The sequence below is a fragment of the Microcaecilia unicolor genome, chromosome 5, assembly GCF_901765095.1.
Source record: "Microcaecilia unicolor chromosome 5, aMicUni1.1, whole genome shotgun sequence".
NCBI lineage: Eukaryota > Metazoa > Chordata > Amphibia > Gymnophiona > Siphonopidae > Microcaecilia > Microcaecilia unicolor.
Genome location: NC_044035.1, coordinates 327,224,314 through 327,250,745, shown reverse-complemented (window position 1 = coordinate 327,250,745; position 26,432 = coordinate 327,224,314). Strand labels below are relative to the sequence as shown.

The following is a 26,432-nucleotide window of genomic DNA, read 5'->3' as shown; positions in this document are numbered from 1 at the left end:
CCCTCAGTGTCCCGCCTTCTTCTGACGTCAGAAGAAGGCGGGACACTGAGGGAACCAACAGCGCGAAGGGAAGGGAGACGTCGGCAGCGCTCCGCTTTCACAGACGCTGCTGCGACTGCAAGTAAAAGATTTAAAGGCCCCCAGGGCGCGCCGCGATCATCTTCACGGGGGGGGAGGGGGGCGCCCAACTGTTCATCTGCGGGGGGGGGGGGGGCCAACTGTTCGTCTGCGGGGGGGCGGCACAGACCCTTGGCACGGGCCTGCGTGCCAGGCTCCACTGGTGATATTGCCCGACAGTAAAAAATATATTTTATCATCCTGCTTGTCCTTGGAGAAAAAAAAAAGAAAAGAAAAGCACCCCCTTTATCTATGGCATCTGCATGTGCTGTGTTAATTATTCATTGCTTCCCTGAACTGACATATGGTGTACACTGCTTCATGCAAATTAAGTAATTCATAAGTGAATTAAGCTCTCTCCCAGCTGGAAAAAGCCTAAGGACTTTTCAGACTACCCAGATTTAATTTATGGATATGACTAGTAAACAAAGGCCTGTTTCTGAGAGTAGTGAAACGGGCGCTAGCAAGGGTTTCATGGCTTCATGGGTCGTCGCGGATTTACCTGGTTCGTGGCGTGCACCGCTGTTGTTTCCGTTGTAGCTCTGTGTGGGCGGCGGTTTTCGTGCCCCGCCCTCGACGTCATCGCGTTTTGACGCGAGGGCGGAGCACAGCTACAGTGTGGAAATCCGGAGTTTGTGGCCTGAGTAAAACGTTGGAGGTGAGAATCGGCTCCGCCCTCAACGTCATAACGTTTGACGCGAGGGCGGGGCCCAGAGACTGTGATTTTCGAGGCTTCAGAGCTTCGAACATACGAACCTTGGCTTCAGTGACGTCAGCAGCCAATAGAATGTTGAGGGTGAGTTTTATATATATACTAGTATAAAAGGCCCGTTTCGGTAGGCAATGAAACAGGCGCTAGCAAGGTAATCCCCCCGCAGTGTCCCCCCTGCCCCCCCTGCCGCCACCCATCTGGTCTCAGGACCCCCTCCCCACCAACCCTCCTCTCCCCCTGCAGCCATACACGTGCAGCGGCCCTCCTCTCTCCCCTGCCCCCCCTGCAGCCACCCATGTCCAGCGACCCTCCTCTCCCCCTGCCCCCCCTGCAGCATCCCTTCTGTCTCCCCTGCCCTCCCCTGCAGCCACCCATCTGGTCTCAGGACCCCCTCCCCACCTCCCTCTTCCCTGCCCCCCCTGCAGCCACCCATGTCCAGCGACCCTCCCCTCCCCCCTCGGCGCATCACCCAAGCCCCTACCCCCCCTCGGGCACATCAACCCCCTCGCCACCCGCAGCCGCCAATACTAACGCTGTCTGGCCGCTGCTGCGTCTCCTGTTGAGCAGCAGCGGCCGGTACAAAAAGAAAAAAGCCAAAAAAAGATTTTAAACCTGAAACACGGCTCCGTAGACAGTCATCTGGCATTGGCTGTCGTCTCTAAAGCAGCTCCTTCTCTCCCCTCTGATGTCGTTGCGCTCCTCCGGGGTCTTCCTGCAGGGGCAGTGACGTGGAGGGGAGAGGAGGAGCGGCTGCAGAGACGACAGCCAATGCCAGATGGCTGTCTATGGAGCCACGTTTCAGGTTTAAATTTTTTTTTTGGCTTTTTTCTTTTTGTACCAGCCGCTGCTGCTCCACAGGAGAAGCAGCAGCAGCCGGACAGCGTTAGTATTGGCAGCTGCGGGTGGTGAGGGGGTTGATGTGCCCGCTGGGGGGGGAGTAGGGGCTTTGGTAAAGCGCTGGGGGGAGGGTCTTGGGTGTTGCGCCTGGGGGGGCACTGAGAGCTGGCTTGCGGTTTTGCAGAGCAGGGGCTTGGGTGTTGCACCGAGAGGGGGGCATTGACAGCCGTTTCCCAGGCAGGGGGAGGATTAGGGAAACACGCGGCGCGTGTTTCCCTACTCCTCCCCTTGCCTTGGAATCAGCTGTCAGTGACATCATCGTATGCGGGTTGTGGGCTTTCCTTACCATTGGAATGAGCTTCTCTTCTTCTCTGCATCTCTTCTTCAATCTCTTGTAACAGGTCTCAGGGGAGGTGCGTAGGTAAACTGTCAACACCACCACCAAAACAAGAGGACATGCTATGAAACCAATGACCAGCGGATTGACAAGAAATCACAGAAAGGTTTTTTTTTCTGATGCAACCAGGGGCGTATCTGGACTCTGGCGGTAGGGGGGGCCAGAGCCAGAGGGAGGGGGCACATTTTAGCCCCCCCCCCCCCGGCGCCAACGATCCCCCCCCCCCGCCATTTCCGGACCCCCCCACCACTGCTAGACCCCCCCTCGCCACCAATGACACTCTCCACCCCCTCCCGCCGCCGCCAACCCTCCCCCACTGCTGTCACTTACCTTTGCTGGCGGGGGACCCCAACCCCCCCGCCAGCCGAGGTCCTCTCTTCCATGCAAGCTGCAAGTTGCAATGCTTCCTGTTCTTCTGAGTCTGACGTCCTGCACATACAACGCGCAGGAACATCAGACTGAGTTCCAAATTCTGAGTCTGACGTCCTGCACGACGTCAGACTCAGAAGAACAGGAAGCGTTGCAACTTGCATCCTGCAAGGAAGAGAGGACTTCGGCTGGCGGGGGCTTGGGGTCCCCCGCCAGCAAAGATCGGCGACGGGTTGGTGGCGGGCGTGCGGAAGGGAGGGGGAGGTGGAGAGGGTCGATGGTACGGGGGGGTCCAGGGCGAAATCTGCGGGGGCCCAGGCCCCTGTGGCCCCACGTAGATACGCCCCTGGATGCAATACTTATTTTTAAATCTGTTTATTGAATAAAGAACGAGAACAGGAACATAAAGGAAAAACAAAGCAGAATCGCAGACCTCGAGGCCTGACACAAGTCAAATGAACAGGGAGCGAAGGGCTTTGGTTCTTATAACCCCACGCAAAGACAAAGGTGCCTTTCAATCAGTTATTACAGCCATCCCTCAACCCCCACCCACAAAAACACACAAACAAACAAAAAAAAAAAACAGCCACATCAGACCCGAAATATGCTACGAGGTATTCAACACCAAACTACGAGCCTGTGGTGAGAGAGTCCAGGTACAAATCCCGTATTGACAAAAATTGTTTCTTACGTTTTACAGAGAAACCAACCTTTTGTTTCTCCATTAACATAATAAGATGTAGCATACTATGCCATCCCCCAAAAGATGTGGGTGTCAGACACAGTCCAAACCTTCAAGATGGCACTTCTAGGTTAAAAAAAAAAACCTGCCTTATGAATAAACATGCGGCTACCCCACTCTGCGACAGAAAAATTTCATATCTGTCCAGCAAAACGCCAGCTGCAGATACTGGGATAACCACACCCAAAAGGCGAAGCCCCAGGATACATGACTGACTTGATCGACTTACCAACTAGAAACGCATCCGAATCAACATGCACATTCCTAAATCTGCACTACCCAAGCTGCAAAGGACTTAAATACAAATCAACTTACGCATCCAGTTTCTCCTACATGTATTTATCTATTTGTTACATTTGTATCCCACATTTTCCCACCTATTTGCAGGCTCAATGTGGCTTACATAGGCGTTCACCATTTCCGGTAGAGAAACAAATACAAATACAAAATAAGCACGCAACTGTGGAATGCAGTAACAAAAGCCTTGAAAATGACATACGACCACCTAAACTTCCGGAAATCACTAAAAACTAACCTGTTTAAAAAGGCATAACGATCCAACTTAAATACCTGATCTCTGCAACACAACAAAACTAAAGTACGTAATGGACATAAGTCAACTCAGGGGTGATATGATACAGACGTTCAAATATTTGAAAGGTATTAATCCGCAAACAAACCTTTTCCGGAGATGGGAAGGTGGTAGAACGAGAGGACATGAAATGAGATTGAAGGGGGGCAGACTCAAGAAAAATGTCAGGAAGTATTTTTTCACGGAGAGAGTAGTGGATGCTTGGAATGCCCTCCCGCGGGAGGTGGTGGAAATGAAAACGGTAACGGAATTCAAACATGCGTGGGATAAGCATAAAGGAATCCTGTGCCGAAGGAATGGATCCTCAGGAGCTTAGTCAAGATCGGGAGGCGGGGCTGGAGGTTGGGAGGCGGGGATAGGGCTGGGCAGACTTATACGGTCTGTGCCAGAGCCGGTGGTGGGAAGCGGAACTGGTGGTTGGGAGGCGGGGATAGTGCTGGATAGACTTGTACGGTCTGTGCCAGAGCCGAGGTTGGGAGGCAGGGCTGGGGAGGTGAGGATAGTGCTGGGCAGACTTATACGGTCTGTGCCTGTGCCAGAGCCGGTGGGTGGGAGGTGGGGCTGGTGGTTGGGAGGCGGGGATAGGGCTGGGCAGACTTATACGGTCTGTACCAGAGCTGGTGGTGGGAAGCGGGACTGGTGGTTGGGAGGCGGGGATAGTGCTGGACAGACTTGTACGGTCTGTGCCAGAGCCGGTGGTTGAGAGGCAGAGCTGGTGGTGGGGAGGTGAGGATAGTGCTGGGCAGACGTATACGGTCTGTGCCTGTGCCAGAGCCGGTGGTTGGGAGGTGGGGCAGACTTATACGGTCTGTGCCCTGAAGAGCACAGGTACAAATCAAAGTAGGGTATACACAAAAAGCAGCAAATATGAGTTATCTTGTTGGGCAGACTGGATGGACCGTGCAGGTCTTTTTCTGCCTTCATCTACTATATGTTACTATATGCACGATTCCCTAATGTGGCTGTGCTACATGAACTTTATCTTACCACAACATCACTTTGTATTTGTTCACACCAGAGTCTGCAAACACCCCTCTGGTACTATGTAAGCCACATTGAGCCTACAAATAGGTGGGGAAATGTGGGATACAAATGTAACAAATAAATAAATAATGAATCACCTTCAGTCAAAAAAGCGGATCTGGGGACATTCCCAAAAGGCATGGAAAAATGAATTAGGCTGTTGGGCACATTTCTGGCACAGAGGAGAAGCAACTCCCCCATATAAAATAATGGGGTTTGAGAAAGGTAAACTTGATGTAGAACCCGGAATTGACACTCCCTGAACTCTGCAGTGATAGTCACAGTAGGGATGCGAGTAATTAAGTGAATAAAATTCAAAGAGGCCACTGGTCTGTGTAGATCAGCTCCCCATTTGTCAGATAGACCGGACATATTTTTGCAGGTGGAAACCCCAAAATGAACTTATGAAGCCCAGACACTGATAAGCGGTGCCAACTCAAAATCAACTGAAATAAAAATAGCAGCTTATGCTGATGATATCATGTTATTCTTCTCAAAGCCACAACAATCCATTCATAACTTTCTCCAATTAGTTAAAAATTATGCTAAATTCTCAGGATATAAAATCAACACTCAAAAAAACTGAAGCTTTACCTCTCAATGTGTATGCTACCCCCAACATTGCCTCCTCTTTTGGCTTGGTATAGTCATCCAAATCCCTAAAATACCTTGGTTTAGATCTTAGTCCTTCTCTAGAAGAAACAATAACTGTCGACTCCAAAAAAAATTTCAACACAGTTAAAGACCTCACCTTTTCATGGAATCCACTACATTTAACCTGGTGGGAATACATGGAAGTCATAAAAATGATGCTCATGCCCAAAATTAACTTTAAGCATGCTGCCTTCACTCTTTCCCAACCATTTTTATAAGAAATTAGACAAATTACTTACAAATTTTCTATGGGATTTAAAACCGCCAAAAATTGCACTTAAGACCTTGAAAAATCTTTTATATCTCAGCAATCCTGCTATTGGATGAGAGATGATTTGGAATATACTCCTGTATGGCTTATCCTGAAAAGAAAACTTTGGAGCCCCTTTCTCTTCCTGGTTATTTGTCTTTATTCTTCCCAGATAAGTTAAAATCCAATCCTATTTTAAATTCCTCTCATCAACTACTACTAGAATTGGATAACGTCTTAGACATTCCTAGTATTAACTCATGTTTGGCATTAATATGGGGCAACTCGAAAATCAAAATAAACAATAAACATTTCTTATGTCCTGAGTGGTTTCAAAAGAGTATTTTCTCTCTAGATCATATACTAATCAGATTAAGCCATTTCACATGTTACAATCAGAATTTTCACTTTCCTTTTCCCAATATTTTAAATGGCTTCAACTGAAGCACAGTATCAAGGATATATCCGCTTTGACTGATTTATCTACTCAACAACCTTCTATCCTGACATTCATTCAAGATCATGTTGCATCCAATCTATATAAACTACTTCTACACAAAAGTATTTCAACGCCTAGTGTCAATCATGTTTGGGAAGAGGTCACCCAACATCAATTATCGGAAAACCAATGGTGTCTGTTTTGGTCTAAGCTCAGTCGTCCATTGGCTTCAGCTTCCACTATTCAGTCAATGTACTTTTTCCAACATAGAGCGATCTGGAGTCCTCAAAAAATGACTGTTGCTGGCCTATCAACTACCAGTATATGCTGGTCATGCAAAAAGAAGAAAGGCACCTTCATACATCTTATATATGAATGCTCACACACTAAGGCTTTTTGGACGCAGGTTTGGGACATACTTAAACAAATCTTTAATACTGACTCTCCTCTATCATTAAAAATTATTAATTTTGGTTCTCTAGCTTTAGACTGTATACTTTCAAAAGAAGACACAAAGCTTTTGCATATTAGCATTGGCTAAAACGCCAGTACTCTTACACTAGAAAGACAATGCCCTTCTGAATGTTCACTTTTGGTAGCACACAGTATTGCAGATACTCCTTTTTTTTTTTTTTTTTTTTAAATGGACCAGGGAAGAAGTGGGAAACTGCAGACCAGTAAGTCTCACATCGGTGGTAGGAAAAATAATGGAGCTGCTGCTGAAAGAAAGGATAGTTAACTTTCTAGAACCCAACAGGTTACAGGACCCGAGGCAACATGGCTTTACCAAAGGAAAATCCTGCCAAATGAATCTTATTGACTTGTTTGACTGGGTGACCAAAGAACTGGATGAAGGATGTGCACTAGATGTAAACTACTTGGATTTCAGCAAAGCCTTTGATATGATCCCCTACAGAAGACTCATGAATAAGCTCAAAGGGTTGAACTTAGGACCGAAAGTGGTGAACTGGATAGGAAACTGGTTGACCGGCAGATGGCAGAGATGGTGGTAGATGGAATCCACTCGGAGGAAAGGAAGGTGAGCAGTGGAGTTCCTCAGGGGTTGGTGCTGGGGCCTATTCTGTTTAATATATTTGTGGGAGATATTGCTGAAGGGTTGGAAGGAAAGGCTTGCCTTTTTGCAGCTGACACAAAAATAGCCAATAAAGTGGATACCCTGGAGGGAGTAGAAACAATAAGAAGGGATTGCCAAACGTTAGAAGAATGGTTTGAAGAAACGTTAGAAGAATGCACATTAAAAAAAATAACCAAAAAATAAGGAGTTTTGGTCCCTATGATAGAAACGAGTCAACGGCTAAAATCAATGCCAGTTGCAACCTAGCATTTTCAATCTGAGAGATTTCTGAGGGATCTTTCTCCTTTTCAAACAATTGAACAAGCTCTAGTCTTTGGATAAGCTTCTCAACAACTAGTGATTTTGAGTATTAGTATAGAATTACCATATTTATGCACTAGTATTTAAGTTTAGATTTTGGACAGGCAAGTGGGATCCATTAGGAGAAGGAAAAGTTAGTGGTTACTGAGGAAAGGCAGACTGGATGGGCCATTTGGCCCTTATCTGCCATCATGTTTCTAATAACAGCAGCTTCAGTATTTGGGCAGGACTCTCTACTGATCCCGTCCACCCAACAGCTACCTAGTTACCACATTAATTCAGAAGCTAAGAACTCTCTTGGTCCACCCCATCTTCACTCTCATTCTCTTGTTGGCACCCTTTTATTTGTCTCACTCATGCTTGAATTCTTGTCGTTGATTCAGCCACCCTTTCTGCTGATGCCTGAATGTAACTCACCTTAAGCTACCGATGAAAAGGCACCAGCTATATAAATAAATAAAAATTCCAAGGATTCACATGTTGCCAACAGCCACAGGTCACGCACAATTCTACTGAAGGTGCCATTTGCAATGCTATGAATCACAGATGTGAACAGATTCTGAAAGAGAAGCAGCCAGCATCTGCACCAGCAATGATTTTGAAATGCAACACTTAAAATTTCTCCCCAATGCATCCCTCCAGGAATCTCTGAGCCTGCAAATTCAAACGTTCACTTGCTCTCGTCACACCTTTCTGCTATTTCTGAAAGTGTGTAGGGGGCTGTCGAAAAGGGCTGAACTGAGGCATACAGCTAGCTGCTGAAAGATACAGATGCCTGGTGGGGATAGGGAGCTCTCTGGACCGGAGCTCATCCTGGCACCTGTTCTCAGGTGTGTTTGCAGCTTAACACACACCTACAGTACAAACACACTTATGTTGTAAGAAATGGCGCAATTACAATAACGCTGGCACAAACAAACATCACAACCGAGGTTACCACGGTAATGTGCCACCAGTATTTGTGAAAAAAATATTTCAGTTAGCCTGCAGGAAATGAACGTAAGAGAAAATCATGTGAAAGAGAACAACTTAGCTACCTTACAAAGAAGGTCCTCACATTATGAAACCTTTTCAAAAACTAATCCAGTCTTAAGGCTCTAAATGTGCTGGGATTCAGTAATACCATTAGTCAAACCAAATGAAAACAATAAATTCAGGAAGGCAGAATTAGCTTTCAGCTTCTAATTTTCTTACTGGTGGTTGTTGTTTTCATACTAAATATGTCCTTAAATTTTTGTATGTCAGACACTGACAACTTAAACACTTTGTAAAATGCACCCCCTCTTTTTTTTTTTTAAGCTACCACAGACAGCTGATGTATGTAAAATTGCTAATTGCCAAGAGGAAGTAAATCTTTTACCTATTAAATCAACAGAAATGTCGATGTTTTCCACAATCCAGTTAAACCATTCCGTCAGCACTGCATAATCCACTTCTGGCATCTTCCCACTATAACAGATAACAGGGAATGCAATTCATGACATGCAAGTATTACACAGCTTAGCATTCATCATATCCCAGAGGATTACCTTTGCAGTCTAAAAAGGTGAAAATCCTGGAAGAGGTGCCCTTGAGAATCTCAGACCAACCAGTTAGACACAAGGGAAGAAAGTGTCAGAAGCTGGGGGGAGGGGGGGAAGTAGAATTAAATTTTCATCTTCACGGATTCTAGCACTGTGTCCTTAGAAGTCTTCAAAACTAACGGGCCTACAAAGGCAGTTTACCAATATACAGGCAAGCAGTACAGGAAGACACCCATTGTGTATCAGTTTAAAGGACAATTTTCCAACAGCCCATGCAGCTGTCAATTACACCAATGCTTTTAACATGCTTTATTAAAATTGGATATATTGCTTAACTTTAACAGCACACAGTTTACAATATATAAAAACATGCAAAGTAAAACCTCCTAAACAGAAAGGACTTGTATCATTTTCCTTTGAAAATTAGTTAACTGCAAAGTACCCACATTAAGATGCTAATTTGCAGCCTCTGGGAAATATTTTGCAGGGAGTTAAAAATAAACCCTGCAGGACCATCCTTGTTGTCTCCCCCCCCCCCCCCCCCTTTCCCTGTGTTGGAAGCACAGGTGCTTTACCCTGCGGGGGGGGGGGGGGGGGGCGGGCAGGCAGGCAGGAAGATAAAGATGGCAATTTTGAAAAGGGACCTTCTCTACAGGTAAACACCCATTTGTACCCATGGAGAACCCCTTTGGAAACTTCCCCTGAAAGCATCAGTGCAAACCATAGATGGAGGAGGGAGAATGACAGAATGCATACATTTTAAAAATCAATATGTATATGAACCATTGTCCTCCTTCAATCTAAAAACAAGCCTATAGGTACACTTCTTAATGCTGCTTTGGATCCTAGTCCCTCTCGTTAGCTCAAACTACCATCTATAGGTTTACTCCCGGGTCTCTGTTCTATTCTGGTCAACAGTTTGAAGTCTGGTACAGTACCAGCCCACTGAAGCCAGCCCTTATTAAGCCCATTTTTAAAAAGTCAGATCTCGATCCTCTGGAGGCCAAACATTATCGACCAATTTGCCTTTTCTTTCTAAAGTTGTGGAATCAGTGATTTTGGATCAACTTTCTACTTATATCGAGTCCATTAATGTTCTACACCTCCGTCAATATGGGTCCATACAAGTTTTAGTACAGAAAGGGTTATCATAGTAACTTCGAAACGGGAAGAACTGCTCTATTAGTCTCTCTTGATTTGTTGGAAGCATTTGATCTTATTAATCACGATCTCCTTTTACTTCGTCTTTCATCTTTGGGTATTTCCGGTGTGGTTCTGCTCTGGTTTACTTCTTTTCTCCAGCAATAATTTTTTCGGATGGTTCAGTCTTCCTCTACCTGTATTCTTTTACATCTGACGTGGTGTTCCACAGGGGTCAGTGCTTTCTCCTATTGTTAGTCCTTTGGCTCTTCTTGTTCAATCGTTTGGGATCAGTTCCTATTCCTATGCAATTTTCTTCTAGTTTTTTTTTATACAGATGTAAATTCAACTGAGTTACAGCCTCTTCAAACTTGTCTGGATGTTGTGGCAGGTTGGCTGCATGATCAACGTCTGGTTTTGAATCCTGATAAAACTGTAGCTTTTTGGGTTACTGGGTCTCTATCTCCACCATCTGTTAATCCTTTTCTCTTTAGTAGGCACATTGTTCCTGTATCGTCTTTCCGTTATCTTGGGGTTGACCTTGATTCTGCACTGTCATTTGGCCCACAAATTTCGCGGGTTGTTAAAACAGGTTTCTTTTCTCTGCGTAAATTGAGATCTATTCACAATCTATTGGATTTTGATGCACTTTGCTCTTTGTTCTATGCTTTTCTTCACTCTAGATACGACTATTGAAAGGTTGTTTATGCTGGGACTTCTAAACAGAATCTGAAGAGACTGCAAACTTCACAAAATACCACAGCACACATGCTCTTCCGAGCTTTCTGTTTTGATCATGTTTCACCTCTTCTCCGCCAGCTTCACTGGCTACCCATTGACTTTAGGATTAAGTTCAAAATTCTTACATAACCCATAAGGTTCTTCACAGTAGTACTACTACTACTTAACATTTCTAAAGCGCTACTAGGGTTACGCAGCGCTGTACAATTTAACATGGAAGGACAGTCTCTGCTCAAGGAGCTTACAATCTAAAAGACAGGTGTACAATCTAAAAGACAGGTGTACAATCTAGAGACAGTGTACAATCTTAAAAGACAAGTGTAGAGTCAATCTGATAGGGCATACTATATTTCTCGAGAGGTTAGGTGCCGAAAGCAGCATTGAAGAGGTGAGTTTTAAGCAGCGATTTGAAGATGGGTAGGGAGGGGGCTTGGCGTAGGGGTTGAGGAAGATTGTTCCAGACATAGGGTGAGGCAAGGCAGAATGAGTGGAGCCTGGAGTTGGCAGTGGTGGAGAAGGGTACTGAAAGGAGGGATTTGTCCTGAGAGTGGAGGTTACGGGCGGGAACATAGGGGGAGATGAGGGTAGAGAGGTAGTGAGGAGCCGCAGACCGGGTGCATTTGTAGGTAAGGAGGAGAAGCTTGAATTGTATGCGGTATCTGATCGGAAGCCAGTGAAGTGACTTGAGGAGAGGGGTGATATGAGTATATCGGTTCAGGCGGAATATAAGACGTGCGGCAGCATTCTGAACAGATTGAAGGGGGGATAGAACGGCTAAGTGGGAGGCCTGTGAGGAGTAAGTTGCAGTAGTCAAGGCGAGAGGTAATGAGAGCGTGGACGAGAGTTCGTGTGGTGTGCTCAGAGAGGAAAGGGCGAATTTTGCTGAAGTTGAAGAGGAAGAAGCGACAGGTCTTGGCAGTCTGTTGGATATGCGCAGAGAAGGAGAGGGAGGAGTCGAAGATGACTCCGAGGTTGCGAGTAGCTTATCTTGCTTCCTTGGTGATTCTTTACACTCTTTCTCGTACTCTATGCTCTTTAAATGATAATAGATTGGAGGTCACGTGGTACCATGGTGGAGAGCAGTCGCTGAAAAGCGGAGCTCCCACACTTCCTTGAATATTTATCAGCAAAATCGGCACCCGAAGCGAGTTAAATATAAAGAATACCACTTGTAACACATCAGAGAGGAGAGAGTACGAGACAAGACCGCTCACTCGACAGCTTGTTGGGGGATGGCCTCAAGAATTCAAAAAAGAGAGAAGGAAAAGGGTAAGGCCCTAGATCCCAACATGGCGGACTCCTCGGTGTGCTCCGCGTGGACCGCTGAGATTACCGCGGAGGTTACGGCGGCAGTGGAAGCAGCTTTAGATAAAAAGCTGCAGGCTTTATACGACCGAGCGGAAGCTGCCCACGAGAGACTAGATGGATTTAATCTGGATCTCGACCACATGCAGCAGCGAATCAGCGACATTGAAGATCGCATGCAGGAGCCCGTGGAGCAGAGAGCGGAGCTTCAAAAGAAAGTGCAAGACCTAGAGCACAAGTTAGACGATTTAGAAAATCGAGCAAGGAGGAACAACTTAAGACTTGTTGGGTTACCGGAAAATTTAAAAGACACAGAATTGGTGGGTTTTCTGGAACGCTGGCTCACGGAGACGCTAAGACTAAACAACTTGCAGGATTCATTACGAATTGAGCGAGCACATAGGTTGGGGCCTCGTAGACAATCAAGTGACAAACCCAGAGTGGTAATTATGAAGCTTTTACAATATGGCCACAAGCAGGCGATTCTGAGAGCTATTCGAGCAGGTCAGCCACTGCAATATGAAGGTAAAAAAATTTTATGTTTCCAGGACTATTCAATTAGTGTGGCGACGGCGAGACGGGCTTTTGCCCCAATATGTGCGGAGTTATATGAACGAAAAATTAAGTTCTTTCTGATATATCCGGCCAAACTACGGATTCTTTATGATGGCGAGGAACATACTTATGAGACAGTGGAGAAAGCCAAAGAGTATCTGAAAACGCTGCCAAGTAAGGCAACAAAATGAAATAACACATGGCAGTTAACACCATGTCTGGAAAATGTGACCAATAAGACTGTATAACAACAAGGGACCCTATAAAAAATGAAAAACGGAATGAGCTATAAGCTAGATGGAAGATTTGACATACGCTGAGAGCGCGGATGGAATGCAGGAGAGTTCCAGAAAATATGAGAATAACGGTTGATTAATAACAGCCTGATGAAGACGAAGAAATTGGACGGATGGAATATCCGCGCTATGAGACTTAAGAGATGGCGACTTGAGACTTTAGAATAAAGACGGACTAATAGGAGGCTCTGTCTCACTAATAACTCAACATTCTTGTCTTGTAATATCCGACTGCTGTACAAGGTACATTGCAATAAGAGTGGTAATATAGCCGAGAACATAGTCATAATCGGGGCCTATAATTAAACTAGTAAGAGAGGGGGGGGGGTACCTATACGTGACCGGTTCTATAAGAACTACATGGGGAGAATGGGTCCAGGACAGGGGAAGAGGGGGCATTCGGGGGGGAGGGGGGAGGGAGGGAGGAGGGATTGGGATCAGGAACAGGAAGGGGGGGGAAAGTTAAAAGGTCAGTACAAAGGATTGCATTGTGAAGATATGGATATGAATACGGGGATTGGAGGGAGCCACCTAATGGCGGGGGGCGGGGGCAAGCTGGGATGCTCCCGCCTGCCAGAAAAATGGTGTTCAATGAGAGTTTACATACTGAGCGTCCATAGAACCAATTATGGTTAAGATACTGTCATGGAATGTGGGGGGAATATCATCACCCATTAAACGATCAAAGATATTGCAAGCGCTGAATAGACATAAGGCACAGATAGCCATGTTGCAAGAAACGCATTTGAGTGCAGATGAACATAAAAAACTGTGCCGCTGGTGGGTGGGGGACCTAGTTGATAGCCCAACTTCAAACAAAAAAGCGGGAGTAGCCATCCTATTTAGGAAAGGGGTACAATGCGTGAAGCACAGAAAGATTCAGGACTCCCAAGGTAGATATATTATTCAACATATCACATTAAACAATAGGCCATTGTTACTGGTCAATATATACGCTCCAAACCAGTATGACAAAAAATTTTTTAAGACACTCCTAAAACATATACAAAGCTTTGACCAGATGCCGACAATAATTGGAGGAGATTTTAATCAAGTATTTGATCCCCTGGTGGATAGCACTGGCCCCTCCCGGATAGGGCCGGTGAATTATACTAGGGGAGTGCCGTGGGTGTGTTCGGAGCTGGAGCTGTTGGACTCCTGGCGCCTGCTACATCCAGGGGATCGTGATTATACCCATTTATCAAGAGCCCATGGCACTCAGTCACGAATAGATTATCTGCTAATATCCCAACGCACGGCGACTCTACTGGAGAAGGCAGAGATTGGTCCCACCCTGGTGTCTGACCATGCAATGATATCGATAACCTTGAAATGGGAAGCGGAACCAAAGGGCCCATATTATTGGAAGTTCCCAAGAGCATTATATTATGATTCCCAATTCCATATATTTCTGAAAGATAAATGGAGGGAATATGGGGAATTTAATAGAGAAAGCTATGAATTAGACCCAATCCTTTTTTGGGACGCAGCTAAAGCTGTACTGAGAGGGCATATAATATCATACTCCTCCCACAAAAAGAGAATGAGAGAAGCCGAGTTGATACGATTAGAGAAAAGGGTGCGAATGCTTCGACAACTATATGGTAGAACACAGTCACATGCCCATAAAAAATTATTGCTGTTGACACAGGTAGAACTCAACCAATTGATTCACTCTCATACACAAAAGTCTTTGATGTACTATAAATACCAGTTGTACCAACATGCTAACAAGCAAGGAAAACTTTTAGCGAGATTGGCTAGTCAGGTGGGGGGGCGGAGATGGGTAACACAAATTCAAGATGAGAAAGGTACTAGATTTCATACTAATGAGGATGTTAATAGAGTATTTGAAGAATTTTATACCCGCTTATACTCTCAACCAGAGGATGAGGGACTGGAGGCGACTTCATATCTAGGGGGACAGGTACTCCCAAAGCTCAAAAGCCACCAACAAGAGCTTTTAAATGCAGCCATAACAGAGGAGGAAGTCCAGTGGTGTATACGGGATAGTCCACTCTATAAGTCGCCAGGAGTAGATGGCTTCACCTCAGAGGTATACAAAATTTTAATTGAAGATATTGGGACATGTGTAACTAAGGTCTTTAACAAATATGTAGAAAGAGGTGAACTCCCCAACTCGCTGAAAACGGCGCAAATAATTGTGCTACTGAAGCCGGGCAGAGATCCAACTCAAACAGAATCTTATCGACCTATCTCTTTAATAGCCTACGAAGCTAAATTGTTTGCTAAGATTCTGTCAAATAGACTAGCTAGATTTTTGCCCCACTTGGTGTTGGATCCACAGGTGGGGTTTGTGCGAGACCGCTCAGTAACAAAAAACCTGAGAAAAATTTTGTTAGCATTGGAACACATAACATTGAGTAAAGACCCGTCTATACTGATCAGTTTTGATGCACATAAAGCATTCGACCGAGTGCGGTGGGACTTTATGTTTGGAGTATTGGAAGCATATGGGATCAATGGTTTTTTTGGGGAGGCCATTAAATCGTTGTATAATGGCCCTATGGCGGAGGTGATGACAAATGGACTGATATCTGGACGATTTGAGATAGCTAGAGGCACTAGACAGGGGTGCCCTTTGTCTCCACTTCTATTCGTGCTGGTGATAGACCCTCTAATTCGGGATATTTTGGAATCACCAGAGATAAAGGGGGTAAATATAGGGCTCGAGCATTTTAAGATATCTGCTTTTGCGGATGATTTGTTAGTTATCCTCACACAACCTAGTATATCCTTGCCAGTGGTCTTAGAGACCTTGAAAGAATTTGGTGACTTTTCAGGGTTTGGTCTTAATCTGGACAAATCTGAGATTCAACTGATAAATATGACAGAAGCAGAATGGTCACAATTAGCATGCCCACTAAAACGCGCACACAATTCATTTAAATACCTAGGGATACAATTGCCGGGGGATCCTTCCAAACTATACCAGATGAATATAGCCAAATTGTTTGAGTTTACAAAGCGTCTATTAGAAAGATGGGTTAACTTACCGCTATCCTTGATGGGCCGCATATCTTTATTCAATATGATACTCTTCCCGAAGTGGCTGTATTGCTTTCAGGTCTTACCATTATTTCTTTTAAAAAAAGATTGGAGGAAACTGATGAGCATGCTCTCAAGGTTTTTTTGGAATCATAAACGGCCGCAGATAAATTGGCAAACTATGTTAGATTCCTGGGAAGGTGGTGGAATGGGGGTATTGAATCTATTGCGCTATAACAGAGCTTGCTTGTTGAGACATGTGGGGGACTGGATCAAGGAGACGTCCTACCACACACCGCGAGTAGTGGAGGAGAGGTGGGTTAGTCCGCTACACCTACATTATGTGCTGCAGGCCAAACAGTCCTCATTGCCAAAACATATAAAGAACAGTCTGTTGGTTAGACCACTTAGATTGGTGTGGAGAGAATTGAGCCGCCAATGGGCGTTTGATGCACATCAGAGTGGATTGCTACCTATAATGGGGAATGGAGACTTCCTTCCAGGAATGGATAATCTTAGATTTAAAATTTGGAAACAAAAAGGGCTCAAAATTATACAAGACCTGGTAGATTCCACAGGTAGGCTGAAGGGGGTGGAGGCATTGGGGATAGGGGAAAACTCGTGGATGGATGCTTTCGCACATCAACAGATATCTCACTATGTAATAGGGATTCCCAAGCAGTCACTTGTTGTGGATGTGCCCAATAAAATAGATCAATTGTACGAAATGCCTACTGAGGAGGCAGTATCAATATCACTCCTTCACAAAAGGCTTTTACAGCATAAGGTACATCAAACTATGAGCCATCTTCTACTGAAATGGTCAGCAGACCTTGGAAGGGAGGTGACATCGCAAATGTTGCTGAGTTGTTTACGACAGATCCCTAGACGAATAGACAGCGCAGAACTAAGAGAATGTCAAGGAAGGGTGATTTTTAGGGCCTATACATCTAAATCAAGACTTTTTAAAATGGGAGGAGTGGGAGAACCAATTTGTGGGAGATGTGGAAGTGCGCCCTGTACATATTACCACGCTTTGTGGGAGTGCCGGGAAGTCCAGCAGTTTTGGACTAAAATATTTAATTTTTTAGGATACTTGGAACATAAGAGCATTTCGCTGAAACCGGAACAGGCCCTGTTGGGGATGGACGATATGTTTGGGACTGGTGCTGTCCACCATAATTTGTTGGTATATAAGGCCTGCTTAGTGGGAAAAAAATGCATACTGGTCAATTGGGTCACACAGGAGCCTCTGACATACTGGCAATGGCGTAATAGATTACATGCCTTATTGTTGATGGAGGTCCGGGCTGTCGCTTTGCGATTCAAACGACAAAAAGAATTATTTCTTACTTGGAGAAATTATATACAGGCCCTTGCGCCCCGCGCCCGTAGCAATATTATCAATAAGCTGGGGGACCCTCGCATTCCTACATGACAAGCTCTGTAACAAAAAAAAGGTGGCCTTATATCCATGTGACCAAGGAACTGATGCTTCACAAAAAAGGGGGGGGGGGAAGGGGGAGGGGATCAAAAAAGGGGGGGGGGAAGGAAAGATTACAGTAAGCTGAACGGGATTATGGACGAGGAGGGGGGGAGGGGGGCAACTTAATTCATGATGAGATTCACTATCTAATGTTATGTAGATTCGTTAAAGAATGTGATAGGATGTTATATTGCGGTGGGAATTAATGGATACTGTTTTTGATAACATTATTGCCAGACTGCATACAAAAGTTTGAAAAAATTGATGACGATGTTAGTCAAAATCAAACAAAAAATTGTTCATATTATTTACAATGTTGGATTTGTATGGTTGGAAATGTCATCAATAAAAATTGTTTTAAACTAAATGATAATAGATTGGTCCTTCCCACCCCTCTTAAAGCAAGATGGGAATCTCCTGGAACGAATGCATTTTACTTCTTGTCCCCAGCACTTTGGAATTCCCTACTTCAGCAGCTCCGCTTAAAAGATCTTACACCTCTTTCCGTGTTCTTTTGAAAACACACCTTTTTCAACAGGTTTTTTTCTATACAAGTACAGGTTGATCCTGCAGCAAGAGACCAGGAATGGTGGATGGGAATTGCATGAATGGTTATTTATTGAAATTAATTTAAGTATTTTAGTTTGTATGTATGCTTTCTCTTGTGTGAGTGATTAGTAGTTAGTTTTTTTTTCTGTCATAAATTGATGTTCCTTTCTGTTTTTATTTAATTGTATTTATTGTTTTAGTGTAAACCGCTTTAATTTGTTTGCAACAAAGCAGTACAGCAAATTTAATAAACAATAAACGATAAGTATATCCACTACAGCACCTGTACATACTAGCTGTATACAAGGAGGGTACCTTGTAGTCAGTCCTAGCTACCCCTCATGTAATTCTAACTGTATCTGGGGAGGGTAATTTGTACTCATCCCTAGTTACTCCTTTGAAAGTCTCCTCTGAGCACTACTGTACCTGTAAGGTTAATAAAAAACAAAAATCATTCAAAAATGAAGTGAAAAACCAGAAAGTCTTAAACAGCACTGCACAATGAAAAGTCTTCAGATACTGTGTGATGCATCTATATATTTTAATGCCTTTGGCTTTTTTATTTCATGTAGAAGAATAGAGTATCTTCATGTCTGCTTCCCACTTTCTGTCTGTGAACTGTTCAGTTAAGGCCATTTCCAGATCATATTAACAGCTCTTTACCGATATGGAAACTAAAAATGGGGAGGGGGGCTTCTAATGCTTCCTCCATTACAGGAGTAAAACAGAAAGAAAGGCCTTTTCTAATATTTTAACTGTGAGATGCTGATGCACAAAGGTAATACAAGAGTTTAAAGAAATCAGAGAGACCCAAAAATCAGGATGAACTCTCTGTTATGCATGTATGTCTGCGGAAACATCTAGCGTAGGCCTGCTAAAAATAACCATGGTATGAAGAGAGAACCAGAAAATTACATGCAGCTTGCATGCCATCTGGTGGAGCTGGTGAAAAGCATCAGTTTCCCTCCATATAATGCAACATATTTCATTGCACAGATTCTGGAAAGGTACCTACCAGGTATTCAAAATATTAAAATCACCTCCCCCCATATCATCAACAAACAACACTCTGTGGAGCTGGCCAAGTCCTGACACAACTCTATATATGATGGGAATAGTCTTGGGTCTGTTTCTAACAGGGGGAAGTGAACTCCAGGGCCCTTAAGCAAAAGGCTCAAATACTCCTAGAAAAAGTCTGTTCAAGCAGAAGGTGGTGTCCAAAAAAATAGTGCTTTACTTAGAAATCAACTTTTTCAATGGGGAAATAATTTGACATTTGGGAAAGACTGGGGTTTTTTTTCTTTATGACAATATTCATCATTGTGGTGCAGAAACAACATCCTTGATAGGGTTTATTTGAGTACTGTTTTGATATGGGGGTCTATGGTTTATTAAATACCCATATTGTTGCATGGGATTGCCTCTTGAAGTTGTAATATGTGAGTATTATGTTAAGTATTTTGAGGCACTGTTATTGATTGTTGTTGTTTTTTGGTTGGTATGGTCTAATAAAGATTATTTTTCAAAAAAAAAATGCAACCCACACACAGTAACAGTCCAGAACAAAGAGATAAAAGTTACAGAAAATAAATAATAAAAGACAAAATAAACAGCCATAATCAACTCACTTCAATCTAACATTCTAAGAGTCGAATCATTGGGAAACAAAAATGTTTTCAGCTTCTTGCTAAATAACATAATCTTTCCTTAGAGAAGAATCTTGTTCCACAACTCTGGCCCAATAATCTCAAAAGCTTCCGAATGCCATCCTACTCTTCTCATAACATCTATACCAGGAACAGAGTGCAAATTTCCTTGACTAGATCATAATGATCTTGTAGGTATGTAGGAAATATTTCTCCTTCAAATGTCTATCCACAAATTCCTCCTGAGGAGGAAGGAGCAGGGGATATCCTCCTAGTTAATTGTCTCCTCAGCTGTGAGCCTTATAGGTTAAAGAGGAAGTCCTGACAAGGTAGGAATGGCCCCAGTGGGGCAGGGTCAAAGTAGCTTTAGCTAAGTCAGACACAGTTAGTTGTCTATGTTCTGGCCATCTCAGGTGCTAGCCTGGGGTAAGGCAATCCAGGAGACACTGGTCTACGTAACTCCATTTGCGGAGGCAAAAACGTGCTAGGAAACCATTTTAGCCCTCAGCTACTGGAGGATGAAACCCAACCTTGGGCCAGAATGGAAGACAGCTCACACAGCCAGCACCATCAGGGCGCGGTAGAATTTTGTCTGAACTGACATTCTTGGCACCCCAAAATATGAAAACTGGCAGAAGCATCCTTTGCCTTATTAGGGGTCAGTTGGGGCTCCTCCTTGAGTCAACCTACCAAAACACCAAGAGGAGCAAGTTTTACGACCAGAAGAGGACACCACAAATCGGGGAATTCCTTTCATTTTCCCCAGAGACCTTTTTCTTGGAAGCGCTCTTTCCATAAGCCATCGAGAGGCTTAACCTTCATAGGGATTTTTCTCATTGTGGATATTTGCAAACTATAGTTGATGCCAGGGAAGTCCATACAGTGAACCTAAGTTAGAGTTTAGAATCTCTGCGGATTCAGCTTTACAGAGGAGGCAATATTTGCCCTTAAAGGTTCCATTCCTTTAATCTGGTTCTTCCTCCAGAGAAGACTGGATGAACACATAACCTACACATCTCATAGAAAGCAGAGCCCATTCTGGCTTGTTTCAAGGAACTGGACAGAGGAGCTCCCTAGCTACTCTGAGGAGACATTTTCCTCAAAGAAGAAAACATATGAGACTCCCATTTTACATAGCCTTCTATTTGAATTAGTTTAAGCTCTGACCTCACTTCCACACAGTCTCAGAAGGTATCATCTCCACAATTTTGCCTTCAAGTGGAGAGGGGTAGTATATCTCTTCTGCCTGAGTTTAGGGTTGTCATATCCAATTGTAGAAAAGACAAGTGAGGACGGAGACTGCTAAGTTCTTTTCCTTGAGTCCTGTCAGACCAGTCCAGAACACAACCAGGAAAGCCACGGCAGTCAAAAGTAAAAACTGTTGTGTGTTTTGGGATTAATTTTACCCTTGATTTCAAGTGTTACCTCTGAGTTACTAATAAAAGAGAGACAGTTGTCTTCAATACGTTTTTTATCCTGTGTTCATTACTAACTCCCAGTAGGGGGAGTGAAGCCTCCTTTAATTTTTTTCTCTATCTCCTGGCAGGGGGACATAACCCTCTTATCTGGACTGTTCTGACAGGACTCAAGGAAAGAAAAATAACAGGTAAGTTTAATTTCCACCATACTACTGGAATCTGGTTTCCAAGATGCTTATCTTGCCTTGGGTTTCTGCTGTTTCTCATTGGTGTATCTTCCAATGTCTTCATAGATTTCATATGGTTGTACAAGCATCTGCCTATTGATAAAAGTCACAATGTTCAGACAGGTATTTTTAACAACACTCAGAGACAAGAAATACTGAAACTGCCAAGAAAGAACCAACCTGATGCCCAGTGTGTAGGACACTTGGTCAGTACTCTATTTTATCTGTGGACGTTTTCCTTTCTTGTAGTTTATTTCCTTTTGTATTCATGGTGAAAAGAAAGCCTAACTACTTGCAGGGAGTTCTCCCTAAGTCGCACCCCCCCTCCCCCAACTCTTTGGCAGCCTAGCGTTCTGTAGCTTGCAATGTCTGGTGACTTGTATTCACTGCTGGACGTCAGCATGCAACAGAACGAAGACTTTTTTGAGTGCAGGACGAAGAGGACATTGGCTGGCAGGGATTGGGGTCCCCCGCCAGCAAAACCGAAGGTAGGCGACAGCAGGGGAGGGTTCGCGGGGGGGGGGGGTCGAGAGGGTCATCAGGAGGGGGGTCCAGGAGGAAATCTATGGGGGCCCAGGTCCCCTCAGGCCCCACGTAGCTACGCCACTGGTTTACATATTATATACCAGTACTTGTAACTCAGACAGTGGAAGGTTAAGATTACTTGATGTTTCACAAATTGCTAAAAACATTCTTAATAAGTACATCCTCTCACTAATAAAATCAATTGATTCACTGTATTATTACGAAGATGCAATATTCTTGTTAATAATAATTTACTTCCTTCACTGTATTGTATTTTCTCATAAATTTTGAATGTCTTATCAATGCAAATGACTTGTTATCAATTGTTTCTCTTACTGTAAGCCACAATGAACCCAAAACTGTTTGGGGTAATGTGGGATACAAACGTCAAACAGATAAAATAACAAATAAGTGACTTGCCCAAAGTCTCAAGGAGCTGCAGTGGGAATCGAACCCAGTTCCCCAGGTTCTCAGGCCACAGCACTAATCATTAGGCTACTCCTGATTGCCTTTATGCAACGATAGGGGAAATTAGGAGGGGAGAGGAAACTTTCACATCACTGTACACAAAGGTTTTGCATTCAAAATAGTATACCTTCGATACAAGTTCTCCACAAAGATGTACTTTGCACTGTGGATGGACCGCTCCATCATTCTCATGGGGGAACGCTAGAAAACACAAGGGAGACATTCAATGATTTCAATAGCTTGCTTCCCTGGAGTTCCCCCTTGACCATTTCCCTCCTTACAGGCTGATCTTTAGAACACCTGAGCACTGAATATCGCTGATGCCTGGGTAAGTACTGGCTCCACCCCTGGACCATCCCAGTACTACCAGATAGTGTAGGGGTGGTCAGTGCTGATAATCAGTGGCACTACACGGTTATGTGCCATTGAATAGAGGTGGGTAGCTGGGCACATGCAGTTTAACCAGGCAGAAGCCTCTCACTTAGCAATCTTTAATTAAGTGGACAATCTATGGATAGCACTGGTAGCACAGTGTACTGTAAGTGATGGTGTGGTGGTGCATCCCCCACTGACACAACCTTGCAATAACAACCCAGCCCCCCCCCCCCCCCCCGAAGTACGCATACCCTGCCCCCTCCTGTACAGCCCCCCCCCCAACCTCCTGGGCCTTACCCAGAGGTCTGAATTGGTGGCAGTGGGATCCCGAGTGGCAGTAATCCCCCTTTGCTACTGCCTGGGTTGACGTTATCATCCAAAAATGATAGCGCTACTCTCGCGGTACTACCACTGAGGGTCATCCTTCCATATAAAGAGATACATACCACATGACTAGCGCGAGGGGTCATTGGCACCATTTTGGAATCACAGCAGCTACATGGGCAGTAGCAAAGGGGGATCACTGCCGCATGGGACCCCACTGCCACTAATGACCTATCCCAAAAATATCCACCATATGCAGTTTAATAGAGAAGGGTGGGTTCTGCACTGGTCTGGTAGAATTCAAAGAAAGAAAATTAGCATGTAAGATTTAATTTATCCTTCTTATCAGAGCAGTCCAGATGCTTGGGACATACTAAAGCAGTGAATTAGAAAGAAGATGCCAACTGGTCCCTAGCTAAACCTCTGCCTCCCAAGGCTGCATCCTCTCTAGCTTGAGCATTCAGTTGATAATGCCAACTTAAGAAATTCAAGGAACCCAAGTGGCTGCCTTACAAATGTTAACCAGAGGCACCAGGGAGTGTTCTGCCCCAGATATTGACTATCCTTTGGTAGAATGAGCTTTTCAACACTTCTGAAAGGTCACCCATTACTGGAATATGCACTGAAGATATCACTTCTTTAGCCCAATGAGCTACTGTAGCTTTAGTCACTGCTTATCTTTGCATACACCCCCAAAAAGTACAAACAGAATGTCTGACTTTTTATAGTCAAGTGCCCAAACAGATGGCTACCAGAAACACCATTTTAAGAGTAACATCTTTCACGGAAGCCACACTTTAACCAGAGAAGAGAGAACTAAATTTAAGTCCTAAGGAGGAACTATCTTGCATCTTTGAGGATTAATCAGCTTAACTGCTCTGAAGAAACATTCCATATCCAAATGGGAACACAAATATTTCCCTTTAATAAGACCTCTGAAACAGGATTAAGTTGCTAACTGAACTTTCAGGGAGGCCAGAGCTAATGCCTTTATACCATCCTGCAAAAATTCTAGAATTTCTGGAATGAAGGGTGCTGTATTGGAGAAACAAGCCAGATGCTAAAGAAAAGATTCAATCTACATAGATTATCATATTAAGCATGACAGTGCCAACCAGGATGTCACCTCTGTGGGACAGCACTTTACAAAACCAGAACACTGCACAAATGAATGATTTTATGGTGAGAATACTAAAAGGAAACGAAGACAATCCAGGCACGTAAGACCTTTGAAGTCAAAATGATGAAATATTTTGACACCCACCAGGACTTAAAGATTTTGTTTTTATCCCATTATAAACCATAAAATTCTACTGCTTTGTCACCCTCTTATCAGCTATCCATCTCTTCCTGTCTCTCATCCAGCCATCTCTTCCTGTTTGTCACCTAACCCACCCCACCCTCTTCCTATGAGACTGACATTAGAATGCTTTTGTGTTTCACTTATATATTCTGATATTTGTCAACATTTGCTTATTTCTGATCTGACGAAGAGAGTTACCTTCAAAAGCTAAACAAAAAATGTATTAACTTAGTCCAATAAAAAGCTATCATCTTATTTTTTTTCTATGTTTTGTTTTACTTCTATTTATTACCTTTATAAGTGGACTAACATGACTACCACACCACTTAATTGACACCAACCTTCAAAGTTTCTCCAAATTCTGATAAAACCTAAAAAAAATAGACTTCCTAGAATGCAATAACATATTAACCACATGACAAGATTAACCTCTCTTTCTCAGTAGCCTAGTGGTTAGTGCAGTGGACTTTGACCCCGGGGAACTGAGTTTGATTCCCACTGCAGCTCCTTGTGACTCTGGGCAAGTCACTTAACCCTCCATTGCTCTGGTACAAATAAGTACCTGAATATATGTAAACCGCTTTGAATGTAGTTGCAAAAACCTCAGAAAGGCAGTATATCAAGTCCCATTTCCCTTTCCCTATATGAGATTCTACATGGAATGTTGCTAGTGGAGGAGTAGCCTAGTGGTTAGTGCAGTGGACTTTGACCCCGGGGAACTGAGTTTGATTCCCACTGCAGCTCCTTGTGACTCTGGGCAAGTCACTTAACCCTCCATTGCTCTGGTACAAATAAGTACCTGAATATATGTAAACCGCTTTGAATGTAGTTGCGAAAAGCTCAGAAAGGCGGTATATCGAGTCCCATTTCCCTTAGCCTTGCCCTTTTAAGAACCAAGATGTTTAGTATAGAGCTGTCTGGTTTTGCATAGATTAGCCAGCTTTGTATATATAACTTATTCCCTTTATCTATGATCTACAGCTAGCCTGTGTCTTCTTGGCCTTCAAGTTAACAACAGGCAGGCTATATAAGTGTTTGTTTGTTTTCAAATAAGCTCTGAACATAATACAGAGAAGCACTTTCAGTGAAGGACAAATATGAGCGGTAAATATTCAGGGGTTATTTGAGGTTGCAGAGGGCAAATAATGAAGCAGAGGTGTATGTTAAGGTGACCTTAGAGGTTAGGGTTAAAGAATACCAGATAAGAAAGAGAAAAAAATATAAAAGGCATTAAGTAATTAGACACAAGAGAAGCTTCAGAAATTTCACAAGCACATCTTGGTGTAGTCAGATCTGTTAAGCTTCCAGGGAAATACACAAAGAGACCAGGATGACATTTTATTTTGCTTATGCTGAAGTTTAGATTTATAAAAATAAGAATTCAATTTTCTAAAACACTGGGATAAAATAATTTCATTGTAATCACTTATTTACGCTAATAAATTTTAGCATTATTATACTCTGGATTGTGTTTCCTTTTAAGGAAGGGCTTTCCTACCCCTCTGAAGTGTTTCGTTCCCCTAAGAGGCAAGGGGGAGCTTTACAAAGCTATAAGAAAATACAGGTAAGTCTTGCATGCTGATTGGACCTTGAACCAACAACCCACTACTTGTCCAACACCAAAAGTGGCTCTTCCACCTGGAATCTCATCAGATCTTTGTACCAGGGTCTCCTCGGCCAGTCCAGAGCTATGAGCACTACTAGTTCCACATCTTTGAATTACCCTGCCTATCAAAAGCCAAGATGGAAATACATACTGTGGCCAAGGTTGAACCAGGGCATCTATGCCCACTGACGTTAGGTCCTTTCTGCAAGAGAAGTAGAGAGGAACATTTGCATTTAAATCCAATACAGGATAACTCCAATGATGCACCACCATCTGGAAGGCTAATGAAGAATGACTCTATTCTCCTGGATCTATACGATTTCTGCTTAGATAATCCACCTGCACATTTTGTATCCTTGAACGTGTGCTGCTGAGAAATCTTCCAGATTCTCCTCTGCCCAAGTCGTC

The 26,432-nt window shown here is 43.8% G+C and overlaps 1 protein-coding gene across 3 annotated transcripts in view; it reads right to left on the bottom strand.

Moving 5' to 3' along the window:
- TK2 (thymidine kinase 2) overlaps positions 1-26,432 on the bottom strand; it is a 55,807-nt gene that overhangs the window by 12,288 nt on the left and 17,087 nt on the right. For all 3 annotated transcript variants that reach the window (XR_003942251.1, XM_030204489.1, XM_030204490.1), the window contains exons 6-8: positions 22,544-22,617; positions 8,889-8,977; positions 2,013-2,092 (exon numbers count right to left, since the gene is read on the bottom strand). Coding sequence is in view for 2 of the 3 variants with exons in the window: in XM_030204489.1 (XP_030060349.1) it covers positions 2,013-2,092; positions 8,889-8,977; positions 22,544-22,617 (243 nt within the window). In the remaining variant the exon portion in view is untranslated. The remainder of the gene's footprint in view (positions 1-2,012; positions 2,093-8,888; positions 8,978-22,543; positions 22,618-26,432) is intronic.